This window comes from Babesia bigemina, assembly GCF_000981445.1.
Source record: "Babesia bigemina genome assembly Bbig001, chromosome : II".
Classification (NCBI taxonomy): domain Eukaryota; phylum Apicomplexa; class Aconoidasida; order Piroplasmida; family Babesiidae; genus Babesia; species Babesia bigemina.
Genome location: NC_027217.1, coordinates 1283860 through 1298401, shown reverse-complemented (window position 1 = coordinate 1298401; position 14542 = coordinate 1283860). Strand labels below are relative to the sequence as shown.

General features: G+C 48.6%; 6 protein-coding genes across 6 annotated transcripts; 3 read left to right on the top strand and 3 right to left on the bottom strand.

The window, feature by feature from the left end:
- Positions 1-263: 263 nt before the first annotated feature.
- BBBOND_0205740 (phosphatidylinositol 3-and 4-kinase domain containing protein, putative) lies at positions 264-3680 on the top strand (the record flags this gene model as incomplete). The annotated part of the gene is made up of 1 exon (XM_012912148.1): positions 264-3680. One exon carries the CDS (start codon positions 264-266, stop codon positions 3678-3680), a length of 3417 nt encoding a protein of 1138 aa, XP_012767602.1.
- A 129-nt stretch (positions 3681-3809) lies between these two features.
- On the bottom strand, positions 3810-5466 carry BBBOND_0205730 (hypothetical protein, conserved; the record flags this gene model as incomplete). The annotated part of the gene is made up of 3 exons (XM_012912147.1): positions 3810-3885; positions 3922-4031; positions 4114-5466. 3 exons carry the CDS (start codon positions 5464-5466, stop codon positions 3810-3812), a joined length of 1539 nt encoding a protein of 512 aa, XP_012767601.1.
- A 337-nt stretch (positions 5467-5803) lies between these two features.
- Positions 5804-6461, top strand: BBBOND_0205720 (transcription factor, putative; the record flags this gene model as incomplete). Its single annotated transcript, XM_012912146.1, has 4 exons — positions 5804-5940; positions 6029-6119; positions 6178-6325; positions 6382-6461. The coding sequence occupies 4 exons, from the start codon at positions 5804-5806 to the stop codon at positions 6459-6461; spliced, it is 456 nt and encodes a 151-aa protein (XP_012767600.1).
- An 88-nt stretch (positions 6462-6549) lies between these two features.
- On the bottom strand, positions 6550-10483 carry BBBOND_0205710 (Probable pre-mRNA-splicing factor ATP-dependent RNA helicase; the record flags this gene model as incomplete). The annotated part of the gene is made up of 8 exons (XM_012912145.1): positions 6550-6996; positions 7032-7687; positions 7731-8175; positions 8351-9093; positions 9134-9998; positions 10038-10156; positions 10199-10355; positions 10391-10483. 8 exons carry the CDS (start codon positions 10481-10483, stop codon positions 6550-6552), a joined length of 3525 nt encoding a protein of 1174 aa, XP_012767599.1.
- Positions 10484-10635: 152 nt separating this feature from the next.
- On the top strand, positions 10636-11829 carry BBBOND_0205700 (WD domain, G-beta repeat domain containing protein, putative; the record flags this gene model as incomplete). The annotated part of the gene is made up of 2 exons (XM_012912144.1): positions 10636-10894; positions 10931-11829. The coding sequence occupies 2 exons, from the start codon at positions 10636-10638 to the stop codon at positions 11827-11829; spliced, it is 1158 nt and encodes a 385-aa protein (XP_012767598.1).
- A 161-nt stretch (positions 11830-11990) lies between these two features.
- BBBOND_0205690 (hypothetical protein, conserved) lies at positions 11991-14414 on the bottom strand (the record flags this gene model as incomplete). Its single annotated transcript, XM_012912143.1, has 1 exon — positions 11991-14414. One exon carries the CDS (start codon positions 14412-14414, stop codon positions 11991-11993), a length of 2424 nt encoding a protein of 807 aa, XP_012767597.1.
- Positions 14415-14542: the final 128 nt, after the last annotated feature.

Sequence of the window (14542 nt, the reverse complement as noted above, 5' to 3'; positions counted from 1 at the left end):
GTTTACATAGCCGACATGGCATAGCATACATTCTACACACATAGTCGATGGCGCTCCTTCGACAACGGAAGGTGCCGTATTACCGAAGGGTTCGTGTTGCAATCGGACGTACACGTAGTATTTTTAAATGTAGTACAAAGAATCGAGCAGTATAAAGGCTATCGCAGCGAAGCTGACAATGCAAAGGTTGGAAGACTGTCTTCCCGGGCGCTGCTAATTTGTATTGAGGGATATCGCATTTGTCGTCGGATCGTAGCGATGTGATGAAATACGAAAACCATGTGTCCAGATGCCATTTGGCTGGTTTGATACAGGATTTGGTTCCTCCAGACCCCAGGCTGCATTTCCACAAATTTGGCTTGCACGAATTAGTAGTTTCGCTAGGTTCCTTGGCCTTTTTATGTGAAGACTATGGGAGTGAGAGGCGTAATACTGCGGCCGACAACTCGGCCCTGCTGCCATGTGAGATTGCAGACCAGGAGGGGATATCAGACCCTAGTCGCCAGTGTCCTGTGGACCCACGCCAGGCCGACATACAGCTCCGGTGTTCCCTACACGAAAATGGTGAAGCTATATCGGATACAGTGACTGTGTGTCTCAATCGTAACCAGCTTACAGGCTATCACGACGTATATCCCGGTATTGATGCACCGAGGTACCATCGAGTGAAGCACCGCAATACGTACAGCAGAGGTTCAAAATCGCCAATCTTTGGAAAACACAGCGCTTATTGCTGTTCACTCCGACGTTACGCAGGTAAGAGTTGCGAATTCAGGCTGCGGAGGCATTTAAAATGCCTCGTCGCAGCCTCCGTTATGGAGGGATCTTCGACCGAAGAGTGTTGGTATGCCGAGTTGACAAAGTTGATGTCTGGTTTTAAGTTTGGAAGAAAGTGTGATAATGAGGAATTTGCCAAACCAGCAGTTAAAAGCCTATTTCGGCGTCATCGACAGCGGCGCCGCAAGTGGCATGCACGACAACATGACCGAATAAAGGTTCCAATTATTGTCCATATAGACACATTTCTACGATTCCAGACTCCTAATTGGCGGTACAAACAGTGCTCAAATCTCGTCCTGCGAAGCGAGATTTTTATGGCTGGTCTGCTATTCGCGAAGTCGCAATTGGACATAACGCCAAGAAACAGTTCCGTGAACGGTTACGTAGACATGTTTTATGCTCGCGAATCCCCACTGACGGAGCAAAATGAAGTTTGTAACATCCATTCTTGCTGCTGCAGCCCCGCCCAACGTCGCGTTTGCGCATCCCACCTCACCAGGATATGCGAGGATTTAAAACGCATCATTTCCTTCATTTACCGCAACAACTCTCTCATAAATATGTCTCACATGGGACCATATCGCTATCTTATGTACTTTTACTTGCAGGTTCTTGCCTTTTCGGGGAGCATTGCCATTGAGCGCTGTGCAGAAGGGATTCCGAGAGCCATATTGACAGTGGGTGTAGTTCAAGTGGATAAATTTGTATCAGCCAACCGGTGTACCGCCTTTTCTACTCTTCATATGATGCTACATTCGGGGGGCAAGCGTACACAGTTATCGCATGCGCCCGGTTGGCTGTCCGATCGTTACAGTAGTGACCGAACGCTCTCTCCAGGTTGTGCCAACATGTCGAAGTTGGAACGTTTATTTGCTACAGATGACCAGCGCTATAGGAATCGTGTTTGGCGTCGTCGCGTGGGAAGTATCTACCTTGGCCAGGGATGCGAAGAAAATACAATACGAAGGATAGTTCGTATGACGCATATTATTGACAATGCCCCCGTATGTGGAATGCCTACAGTTCTGGGATTCATCCAAGCCCCAGCTTTTTACAGGGACCAATATATGATTTGCCCCATGATGGCCGAAACTTTGAGTATTAACAGCAGGATGTTCGTCCCTGGTGGCGGGCTTTCCTTCTTTCCGGAGCCACCAGATATATCGTTTCTGAAATGCTTGTTATCCACGCCCCTATACAGTGTAAGTAGTGCCCCAGGAACATTGGACACTTTTGATGTGACTGGATCGCGTGGTCGCATCGGTTACCGGAAGATAAACGAGTTGGTGTGGCGGTACCAGCGGCTCATGTCCTTGTCAGGAAGTGCGTTGAGCACCTTCCTCCGTTTTGTTGACTGGAGCTCGCCAACAGAGTGTTATGCCGCGATACGAGCTATGTATGCGTGGCAAGAACCTTGTTTAGGCACGCTTCTGGAGCTTGTTTCACGCGACTTTGCCCCGCCTCATGTGCCTAAAGAGGTGCAGGAGTACGCATGTGATCTGTTGATTAGGAAGTATACGACGAAAAAGTTGGTTCGGTTCTTACCTCAGCTGGTCGTTGCCCCAGGATCGCGCAGGGTTATTCACCACTTGATAGAAGCATGTCGCACTGACCACGAAATAGCTATCAGGATGTATTGGGCGCTGGAGAGCTGGGATAAGCCAATTACACGCCCATCGCATGAGATGACCCATTTTCTCGGCGTGATTCAGGCAGGTGGTGAAAGTCAAGGCGTATTTCACGCTATAAAGTCTCAGCGCCTGTTGCGACAGCGCTTAAATTTTCTCATGCAACAGTTGAAATCGACTTCGCATGGTCACACTGGGAGAAGCGCCACCTTGGCTGGAGCGCTTCAAAGCGAAGACGTGCGTGAGCTTTTCCACGGCTTGGGAACTTGCATGGGATCTGATGCGAACGTTAGGTTCAATGTACAGCTACCTTTATTCAGCAACCCATCATTTTGGATACGATCCATTGACACAGGTCGCTGCAGCGTCGTCAAAACGAGTCACGACCCCCTTCTTTTGGCGTTCTACGTGTCCGATATTGCAGCTGCTCAGCAAGGACTGGATAGCGCTAGTTCCTTAGCAGAGCACACGGGAACAAAAATTTCTTCACAAAGGGAGGGACACTTGCATATGAGATACGTGATGTTCAAAAACAGTGATGACCTTCGTTTGGATCAATTGTGCCAACAGATCGTCAAGGTCGCGGACGTTCTCCTGAGGCGTCATGGCGTGGAGTCGTATATAAAAAGCTATGAGGTAACCCCGACGAGTTCCAGGGACGGTTTCGTGGAGTTTTTGATGGAAACGAAGTCGCTTTCTGCTGTTATGGCTGATCACGGCAGCGTCGAAGCGTATGTTTTAGGTGATAACCCGTCACTTGTAGACGCGCTGACCAAACGCCTGAACTTCGTCGGCAGTCTGGCCTCTTACAGCGCGTTGACGTACCTTTTGGGAATCGGGGATCGCCACAACGACAATCTGATAGTGAGCCGCAGCGGTCACGTGGTACATGTAGACTACGGGTATGTGTTGGGGTCAGACCCGAAACCGTTTTCTGCCCCTCCCTTTAAATTATCGCCTGAGTTGTTAGAATTTCTGGGAGGGCACAATTCTTACTTCTACCACCGTTTCAAGGAACGATTCTATCTTGTGTTCACGATATTGCGCCGCCATGCAAAGTTGATTATCATGCTGTTATACATATTGGTCGATAGCAATTTGAAAAACGTGAATCTTAGTGCAATGGTCGAGATGGAATCTAAGTTCATGCTTACAGAACATCGAGACTATGACTTGCGCCAGCACGTTAATTCTCTGGTTGAGACTTCTGCCTCGGCTTGGACCGCCACATTGTCTGAGAAGTGGCATAAGTTTGCGATGAGATGGACTTGAACGCATAGGTTAATGCACTTGTGTAACTTAGGCATTGCACCGTCCTAGTTGTGAACTTCATTGGATGCTTAGATTAACTTAGCATCCCAAAGTGTGCACCTGTAGTACATCGGCCTGGCCTTTACAGGCTCAGATGTCCCGTCGCAGGTCTTCCTCTTGACGCTTCATTTCGAATCCATCAGGCTTCTCCAGAGTTCCCTTTTTGCTGAGCAACGATGGTAATCGAAACTATCGAACCAACCGGTATTCTTCAAAAAAGTGCGATAGCTGTTCATGGTACATGCCCGCGGCCTCGCAATTTTGTACCTTGAATTGACCCTTCTTGACCATGTCACCGCACAATGAAAGCACCTGCGACAGGGTCAGTTTATGTGATTAAATGACCGCGTTTGGCACAATTACGCGTTTGCGTTCGCTATGCAGTTAAACATACCTTTCTGAACTGCTCTTTGTATGATGCCAAGCAGAAATGGCCCGCAGTACGCATTGCAGTGACTAGCACACCCGATAACGGAAGCTTGAAGACTGGTTTGGAAGACGCATTAATGAAGCCTGCAAACCATGCCCAGAGGCCCTCTCTGTCCTTTGTTACCACCAAAACTGCAATATGTAGCCTCAAAAGAGCCATTTGCCTTTTGAAATAGGTGCTACTGTTGTCTTTCGAATATCGATGGAGCGCCTCCAGTCTGCTAGTGTTGCTGCTTAGGTAGAGTCTCGGTATGACGTAAGGACAACGCTTTTTTATCAACGCGTAATATATGGCCCTGCATTCTGACTTCATCGCCATTACTCCCCGGATGAGATGTGCCGATGGCCATGCAGCCTTTGGGTTGAGGTACATTTGACACCCAGGTTCACAGCAGTCAAGCACAGCTTCAATAACTCTGAATATTACGAACGTGGCAACTCCAGGCTCATTCGCATACTGATTCCGTATGTTGAGTAGGGTTGTGTACGAATGATCCACTTGCTTTTGCGTGCTTGCCAGTGTGTTAACAGTTCTGTTTACTGCCTTTGCGACGTCCAACCTGATTGATTTCACCGCAGGATCACTGTTCTGCACAAACACATCGTACTCAATCTTGATTTGCTCGTGCTCTGCCTCGTAGTCGTCGATTTGCTTGGTGTACGAATTACGGGGAACATAGTCCGCTTGAGTGACGTCAGCGGCGTCTCTCTCCTTTTCGTATTTCGAAGTCGTACCCGCCGTTTTAATTGCGCTCTTACTGCCTGCAGTAGTCGTATGAATACCTCCCTTAGTTGCTTGAAGTGATGCGTTAGCCACGGCAGCGTGGCTGCTTGCTGGTCCCGCTTCTACATGCGATTTGGATTTCGAACAACCCACATGAGGGTTCGAAGTGGCATCTGACTGGTTTTTATTCGTACATTCAGTCTTCTGTTGCGCTAGCTTCTTATCTTGCTGTTCTTGCAATGCTTTAGCTTCCATTTGCTTTTCCAGTTCCTTAGCTGCCCTTTGTTTTTCGAGTTTTGCCACTTCTCCCAGAGCATCATCCAGTATACTAACGTATGGCTGTGTGCTGCAATGGATGGATCGCTCAATTGCGGCTTCTATATGGTCGAACGTCGACCAGGTTGTTTCCCAGTTGTCTTGCACAAGAGGAACGTGAGATTCCACCACGATTTCGCGCTCTACAAACATGGAATCTCCTCCGTTTGCCTCATAAAGGTTTGAGCTGGGCACCACCATGCTCCTGTTAGCGCGGAAGACCTTCTCATTAAGGCCCAGCGACACGCCGCGTCTTCCACTGGAGCTCTCGTTGGCCATTTTTGATAGGTGTTGCATCTAAAACGGACAACTACGTATTATTGATGCCAATATGATCTAAATGAGCTTTTGGCATGCTTATAGAAGATTAAGGAACGATCGCGTTCGCTTCCGTTGCTAATGCCTTCTTGCTGGAAACCACTTAGTCACACATCAGCGCTCCGGAAGAGCAGTTGTCATCCCTGTAATTACGGTCATATAGGTATAGGTAAAATATAGGTGTTATACCGTTGGTTGTTATCACCCATGAGCCGTGTCGCAGCGTTGTGTGGATGCTCACATTAGCCACGATTCGGGTTGCATCAGTGACCAATTCACGGCGTCCTACTGGGTAGCCATGGCACGCAAAGGTAAGTGTAAAATGCAACGTTTTATATTGGCGCTAGATATGTTCGAGTCCGATCATTTGGACAAGGAGGACGAAGAGGATGAGTATGAGGACCTGAACGGCGGGAAATTCGATTTCGTACCACGGTATGTTGACCGAATCACCTTCTTATAACCGTGAACCGGCGTATGCTGGCTCTATACTGTATGCGTTGAGTTTCTAACATCCTTGTAGACGGACCCACCGCCAGCGCCAAGAAGGCGAAAGTACTATATTCAAGCTTCGGGCCTGCATTTCATGCCGCCTGATAATGAGTGAGGACCAGGTTAGCTAATACAGTTTGCGGTGCAAACGTTTACCAAATCAGAAAAAACGCTGTGCAGTTTTTTGAGCGTGGTTGCGGGAACTGCGCCTTCCTCCAGATGGATGGGGACCGGAGGCGCACGTTGGATTGCACAAGTTCAAACTTCAGTGGACTCATATCCATTATGGACCCTCAAAAATCGTGGGCTGCGCGTTTCAACAATTTAGGTGAGTCCACGGCACCTCAAGGTGTCCGTCGCGTGTGCGGTAGATAATGCTCGCAGGCGATGTGATTCCTGGTTGTTACGCGATTTCGGTAGTCGGTGAGCTACCCGAGACGATACACGACGATGTGAGGAGGTAGAGCGCATGTAGTCATAACAGAACAACATAATATACAAATATATCGGTGTTTACGTTGCTCATTTAGCATGGCGTCTGTGGAGTGGCTATTACCCTCTGCGCTTGGAGAGTCTCCACGCGTCCTTCTCCTCGAACTTGTTGTGCAACGGCTCGATTTTTTGGCCCATCTTAGCCTTACTAACGCCTTCGCACTTCTTGAACATGGATGGCGCCAGTTCGAGGAGCCATTGCGCCTTGACTGTTGTGAGGTCCCGCATGTACTCCTTTGTGGTCATAACCAGCTCGTGGTACACAACGTACTCCGGTGATCTGTTGTACAGAGCTGACGATGGGTGTATAAAAACGTTCTGCTGATCCAGGATGGTGCGATACCCCTCCTGCGGGTCCCTGCGGGCCGAGTGGTGGAAGAACCCTGCGCAGACAGACTTGGCAACCTTCTCTGGATCGTTGCCGCACGATGTCACCTTGAAATTGTATCTGTCCATAATTGATATAAGTTGTTTGCGTACTTCTTGTGCCCGCAACAACGCACGTGACTGAATTTCTGTGTGATACGCAAAAGGGGACCAACCTGTAGGAAATTTTCGTGGCACCACAAAGACGAGAATTTGTTTCTCCTCCACTGGTTGTAGACCTCCAATAATGTAAGATGGTCCCCTTCGGCTTGTGTGAATCGCGATTTAGCCCTGTCCGCTTGCGCCTGTTTGTCCTGCGGCCGATAAAAGATGTTCTGAATGGACAACATTGAAACAATGGTGATTATTTCATCCGAACACCCCATATCGATTGACGTCAGGAGCATTTTTGCCATGTTAGGGTCCATGGGAAACTCGGCCATTTTTCGTCCAAGTCTTGTTAGCAGCCCTTCGTCGTCTAGGGCACCTAGGTGGTAGAGATTGTCCAATGCGTCGATTAAAGTTTCGACAGGGGGTTTATCCATGAAATCAAAATTCAAAAAGTCGTTGATTCCCATTGCCTTGAGTAGGATGACGACGTTGGCAAGATTTGTACGTTGGATTTCTGGAATGGCCGTCGGAAGCATTTCTGACCTGTATGAATCCTCCGTATACAGTCGGTAGCACTTTCCGGGGCCAGTTCTCCCTGCCCTTCCAGATCTCTGTTTTGCGCTGGCTTGCGATATGGGCACGACCACCAGAGATTCCATGCCCGTTCTGGGGTTATACCTCTTCACTTTGGCGAAACCAGGGTCGATGACGTAGAATATGCCTGCAATTCGATTAGTAGATCGTAAATGCACGCACGAACTCACCATCTATGGTAAGCGATGCCTCTGCTATATTAGTCGCAATGACACACTTCCTGCAACCAGGGGGCGTTGGTTCGAAGATTGCGCTTTGCATTTCCCCCGGCAGAGCTGCATATACAGGCAAAATGATCAAAGGTGGTGGCGACATTGACTCAAGCCTCTTCATACGTTCATGCAGTGTCCTACACGCAACGTCGATCTCTTCCTGCCCTGTAAGGAAAAGCAATATGTCTCCAGCAGGTTCGTTTAAATGGATATTCAGCACAGTGATCAAAGAGGCCTCTACATAGTCACTCTCTTGCTCCTTGGTATGCAGAATCTCCACTGGGAACATCCTACCGGGTATTGAAAATATGCTAGAGTCGTTGAAGTACGCAGAAAACTTTTCTGCTTCCAGTGTTGCCGAAGTGACGATGAGTTTGAAGTCATTTCGATTTGCGCAGCATTCCTAAAGTGTAATGTAGCCAATTATACCTTTATACATAGCATTAAACACAATTGGCATTCGTTAATATACGACCGGTACCTATGCAGCGTGCTGTGATTTCTTACACACTGCTTATCAGCGGTCGATTTATGCGTATAGAGCATGTAAGGTGCGGATTACGCACAAGCTAACCCACCTTGAGCAGTGCGAACAAGACATCAGTAGCTATGGTGCGTTCATGTGCCTCGTCAAGCATGATGCAAGAGTATCGCTCAAGCATGGGGTCCTGAAGCACCTCTCGCAATAGCATACCGTCAGTCATGAACTTGATCATGGTGTCCTTCGTTGTACAATCCTCAAACCGAATACAGTATCCGACCTCTTGACCCAGCCTGCAACCAACTTCCTCAGCTACGCGCTTTGCCACAGAGATCGCGGCTACCCGTCTTGGCTGAGTACACCCGATGACTCTGACGCTGCCGTTTTGCCCACAATTGTACCCACTTTCCGCAAGATATTGTGGTATCTGTGTACTCTTTCCGCTTCCGGTTTCACCCACTACGACGAGGACGTCATTTTCACGCACGGCCTGCAATAGATCTTCCCTAAAACTAAAAATTGGTAGCGACTCTCTTTGATCCTTAATTGACACCAGAGTTGTTTGTTTTTGTTGGCCTCTATCACCCGGAGCGTGTTCCCTCTTATGCATACTATTGGCCTTTTGCAATTCCATCATGAACTGTGCGGTGCTACTACCCCCCTGGCGCAAGTTTAAACCTTCTGCAGTTGCATCGTCGCGACGGGCTTCTATAATGTGACGGTCCTCCTGCGCTCTTTCAGCATCCCTTCGTTCTCTTGCGATTGTCGAGCTTGTGGTTATAGCCCTGGCAAGCGAGCCTTCTGGGTTTGATACAATTTTAATTGGAGAGAGTTCGATGCCTATAGGTGTTTTTAGTTAATCGTACGTCACGAACAGTACCTGAACGTCTCGTTTGACCTTTGAGGAAGGTGGGACACGCTTCATTAATTTCAATTTCAACTTCTTCCTCCTCCTCTATGGCATCGCGATCTGCATTTAAATTCATGCCCATGCGTTCTCCTTTCGTTAGAACGCCGCTGTTAATTAACTGTTGTTGTTCCCATTTCTCAAGATCGGTGACCATACGCCGCTTTCTGCCCTCAACGCCGTGCGCATAACTGTTCAAAGGGGCATTGGTTGATTCTCCCATCATAGTCGTGTGAACACGCCTGATTTGAGTGTCCTCACTTATAGAAGATGTCGTTCGGCTGGAATCCTCTTTACCGGTATGCTGGTCCACGGTTTTCATTGACAGATTCACTTTGTCACCGTTGACCGCAACGACCTTGACATACACTTCCATATTTTCTTTTAAAACCTCTCTTACGTCCAGAAGTCGGCGTTTACCCGGAAGTATTTCAGATACGTGTAGGAGGCCAACATGCCTCCCAGTTTTGGTACGAAACGAAACAAATGCACCATATTCCATGATCCTATTTACCCTGCCAAGAAATACTTGGCCTTTAATGTCTATTGTAGGCGTGCGCTCCCCGCTGCTACTCCTGCTTCTCCTCTCATGGCTGCGATATCGCCGATCTCTGTCATCAGCTCGTGAACGGTAGCTATCCCTTCTATAGCCTTCCTTATAGTCATTACGGGAACCCCTGTCATCCTTCACACGTACATTTTCGCCTCTTATGCGACCATCCCTTTCCCTATCACGCTGTACATCCCGATTTCTTCGACTGTCTCTCTCCCTGTCGTCCTCATATGCTTGACCTGTCTCCTGCTTCAACAGTTCTTTGGCCCAGTCTGACAGTTCCCCCTATTTGAAGTTGCAACGTAACGGTAGATGCGCGCCTACCTCTTTCTTGACTTCAATTTTGTGCCTGCTGTCATTTTTGATGTCGCTGTTCCTCATGGAGAGTGCAGGGAAGTTAAGTCGTTCGTCATTTTCCGCGGCTATTATGTCGTCCCACGTTTCTGAATGGGTTCTATAGGTCTCTAATTGATACGTTGGCATACCTTTATTCTTCTTGGGAGGGTCCAGAGTTCTCACGACGTTAAAAAGTTGTTCTCCGAGGGCAGTCGGCATCTCAGCTTCATTTTCATCAAGCAGTCGGTTGAAATCGGCGGCACTCTTTGCCTTCTTAGCTAGGTGAATAATGAACTCCACAAGGTCCTGGTATTATGTGACAGTCATTCGCTTCCACGTACCGAATTGTCGAGATCGAGGTGATTTTTGAGAATTTGTGCAACCTTCGATGATGCACTGAGGCTTTGCAGCTCCGATAGCCCGTCAAGAACCATGTCTACGACGCTATGTGTTATAATGTGCAACGAAAACCCCGAATGGTTTCCGTTTTCTGTGCTTATCCGGCCGCGGTAAGCCCGCCGACGGGCTGACTGCCGCAGGCCGTCATAACATTATTAACTGTTTTTGACACATTGCCATTTACAGAATGTGGGTGAAAAATCTGGACGATTTTGCCGAGAAGGATGCGGAGGAAGATGATGTCTTTCACCTCAAACCGGGCTGCGTCATAGACGATGATTCCGACTCTGACCAGCCATTAGACACTACATACGAGTGCTGGAGAAAGGAATTCAAGGCTGAATTGATTTCTTTGTCGGTACATCCAGCTTTTCCGGAGGTGGCTCACGTTGCGGTCGGTTCGTGCGACGACACGTGTACGATAGTCGACTTATCATCACAGGACGGTTTGTTTTGCCAGTCATAGTTTCGAAAGTTCGCAGAAGGAAGCGAGGCTCAACAAACCTTGCTGGGTCCTTTCGAAGAGACCGTGAGTTGCTGCGCATATTCCCCCAATGGCGCTTATCTGTCGCTCGGCTGCATGGATGGCTGCTTTTTGGTTTACAGCACGGTCGGTACGAAGTATGATCACATGTGCACGGTTAACGGGCCCACTGACGGCATTGAATGGATTTCGTGGCTAGGCGACTCTAGCGCCGTGATGTTTGGTGGCTCAGGCCACACCGTGTACATTTGGGACCCGCAATTGCAGACGACGGCTTGCGTGAATACAACCGACACCAACTCCTGCGGCAAGTTATGTATGTACGGTGACAATGCGTTGGCCGTGTTGGGAGGTGATGACGGGCACCTCAACATTGTACGTTATTCTAACGGCACCGTGGGCAGCGTGAGCGACGTTCCACTTGGCAAAGATTCAGTGACTTGCGTCGACTGCCACGATACTGTACAGCTCGCTGTGGCGGGGTTATACGATGGATCTCTGTACTTCGTGGGACTAACTAAGAAAAGTATATCCGCATCATTTCTGGAGGATCACACCGACACTGTGGAGGCGGTGAAATTTTGCACCGGTGCGTCGTCCACGATGGCTGTGAGCTGCGGTCATGACGGCCGAGTAATTACGTGGGATTGCGAGCGCATGGCCAAGCTGAACGTCGTGCCACTGTTGTCGAAGCTGACCCGCATGGTGTGGGTGCCGTCCGTGTTGGTGGTGGCTGTGAGCAACGTTCGTGGGGAGCTCTACACGTTGAAGAACGGCAAGGTGATCAAGCACAACCGTCCGCACCAGAAAATGGTACTGGACCTGGCGACTCTTCCGTGCGACGACGACGAATGCGCCCTGCTATCAGTGTCTGAGGACGGATCCATGGTAATGTAAGTTTTCCATTTAGGACTACATCGGTTACAAGCATTGGCGTTCTGTTAGATTTAAAATAGTGTACATGAGCTGTTACAACGTGCACGTGAACGTTTGTTTTACGAATGTTCCGGGTCTGCCGCCTCGCTTGGCGTTGAACGTTGCAGCTAGCATAGTGCCAGCTATAGTTTTATGCCGTTTGCTTTCATATCTTCCTCAATAATGTTGCTAGATGCCGGGAGATGTTCAGCGAGGATTAACCATAGTGCCTTGGAGAAGGCACAATGTTTTGCCACGAGTTGTACCGTGTCGCAAGTCCTTGCAGTGCTTTTGAGAGCGTGCAGAAGAATCCGGACGCTAGGCAGCTTGAACGGCATTGGCTCCTCAATAATTGACCTTAGCACGTTCCCACTCAAATCAACCCTGCACAGCAGCATGAGCCTGATTCCACCGTCATAGTTTTTGTTCCGTAAGCAATCCGCAAACTGCGCCATGTGCTTCGTAGCCATGGAAATCAGTGGCCTCACTAAATAGTCAGAAACTAGTCGAAGTATTGCTGGTTTGTCTACTCTTGCGATGCAGTGTTCTACGTACAGGGCGGTGATGGTTTCGTTGTTTGGGTACGTTCTCACTATGGGCTCGGCAAGTTGTTGCGCAATTTTTGGCGGCATACACAAGCAAGCAGCCCTAAGCACAACCCCAACGTCATATTCACTTAAAACGAAAACCATTGATTTAAATTCGGCTATGCAACGCTTTTCGTGAAGGCGGCCCCTATTGCCTAGCATCCACACCAGCACAGTAGCGCAAGCCCTGGACGGGCTGATAGCACCAAGCGCATTACTTTGTGCGCTCTCATGTTCGGGAGCACTTGTTTGGGTTCCACATCTACTATCCAATTCTCTCTTCAGGGAGGTTAGGGCTCCATCCGCATTTTCTCTATCATGTTCCAAGCAGAACATTAACCACGCCACCAGAAGAGGAAAGTGGTTCGGAAACACCCCCACTGCTTCCTCGTATACGACTTTGGCTTCTGACACGGTGGTAGTGATGGCCGCATATGTTGCCCAAAGATCAGGGTCCTTCATATTTAGCTGCAGTATTTTCTTGGATATATCTTTTCGTTGACAAGCACGCATCAGTAGACACCAAAATATTTTCACTTCTGGTGTCACAACCATAGCATGCATTAATAAAAGCGTACGGAACGTTTTGGCACAGCGGGTGTTAACTACCGTACTCTTCACGAAATTGTACCACCTGCTGTTGCTTGGGACTCGGTCAACGGATTCGCTTCCGAATAGTTCCAGTATTCTAAACAATAACTCATTAGCATGATCGTTACATAGTTTAAACGGCTTTATGGGCAACTGTACAACATCGACAGGATCCACCTGACAGTAATCAAGCGATTTCAGGTACCCTAATTCCACTTGCTGGCTTTGCCCAGTTTCCTTCAAAAACGCATCCACAGCGTCGCACAGATCCATTAAGGCGCTTTTATCCAAATTACACTGGCGCTGCACTATGCTCAAGCTGTGCAGGAGGTAGTGTTTGGAGATGTTAGCGAAGACGTCGCAAGAGTTGCTGCCGAGCATATTATGTGCCAACCAATGTCTGATCACGTTGACAGCCACATCATGATGCCCAGACGCTAGGAGACGTGGTATAAAACATTCAGTTAGTAGCACGACGATTGATTTTTCAATTTTGCCTCTGGGCGCAATATCCATATCCGCCATTCGGCTAAGATGATTGAAGAACACCGATGTCACCTTGAGGAATCGACCATGCTCCATGGGGGTTTGAATAACTATTCCAGACATATATTCCCAATATACAGGTTCCGTTGAGACCAACTGGTGGGTATGGGTGGTTAGCTCGTGCCTGAGTTGATCAACCCTTAGGTAGTCGTTGGACCACGTCTTTATCCATTTAACCGTATCCAGCACGTCGTCGAACGTGGGGATTAACATCTTTTTATAAAATAAAATGAGGATAAACATGTACGCTATGCCAGCGGTGTCTTGTACGCCGCACCACTCCACATTCCCTGTCAGTTTCACGATCCCACTCATTTTGTGGAGGAGTTCGCAGTTTTGGGCAGCAACCTCAAGCTCCTGTGCTATGTTCAGTCTAGTCAGCATACATTCAGGCACGTTTGTTTTGTTGCCTTGCAATTTCAGCACAAGTTCACCGGCCTTTGCCCTTATGTATCTGAGCCATGCGTCCAGCGAGGGTGCCACTGTTGGGTCTAACGTCAGTTCCTTGAAAGATTTTATCCTTTCTTTTATGACGCCATTTTCATCGCTCCAACATACCTGGTTCTCGTAATACCGGGCCTTTGGTGTGGTTGTGTCAAGAATCGCTAGAGGCTGCGCATGGCGGTTCCCCCCTCTCACGCTGCCTTCCTTGGACTCCTCTAGTTTCTGGAGCAATACGCTTTGATCTTCCGACGCAACACCGACCACGTACTGCCATCTGGAATACGTAGGAGGCTTGTCGTTGCCATTGTCTTCCAGTAAGGGCAGTGGCTGTGCCGATGTGCGGGAAGGCTTCTCCTCTAGAGATGGCACAAAGGAGGTGCCGATGCTTCTCCAATCCATGGGAGTTACATCGCATTGTAAATTCAACGTTGCAATGCGACCAGGCGCGGTTTGACTTGAAGATATCCAGGGATTAATGCGGCGGCCATCGTAATAACCGCTAGCGAGTCATCCAGTGATGATACAAA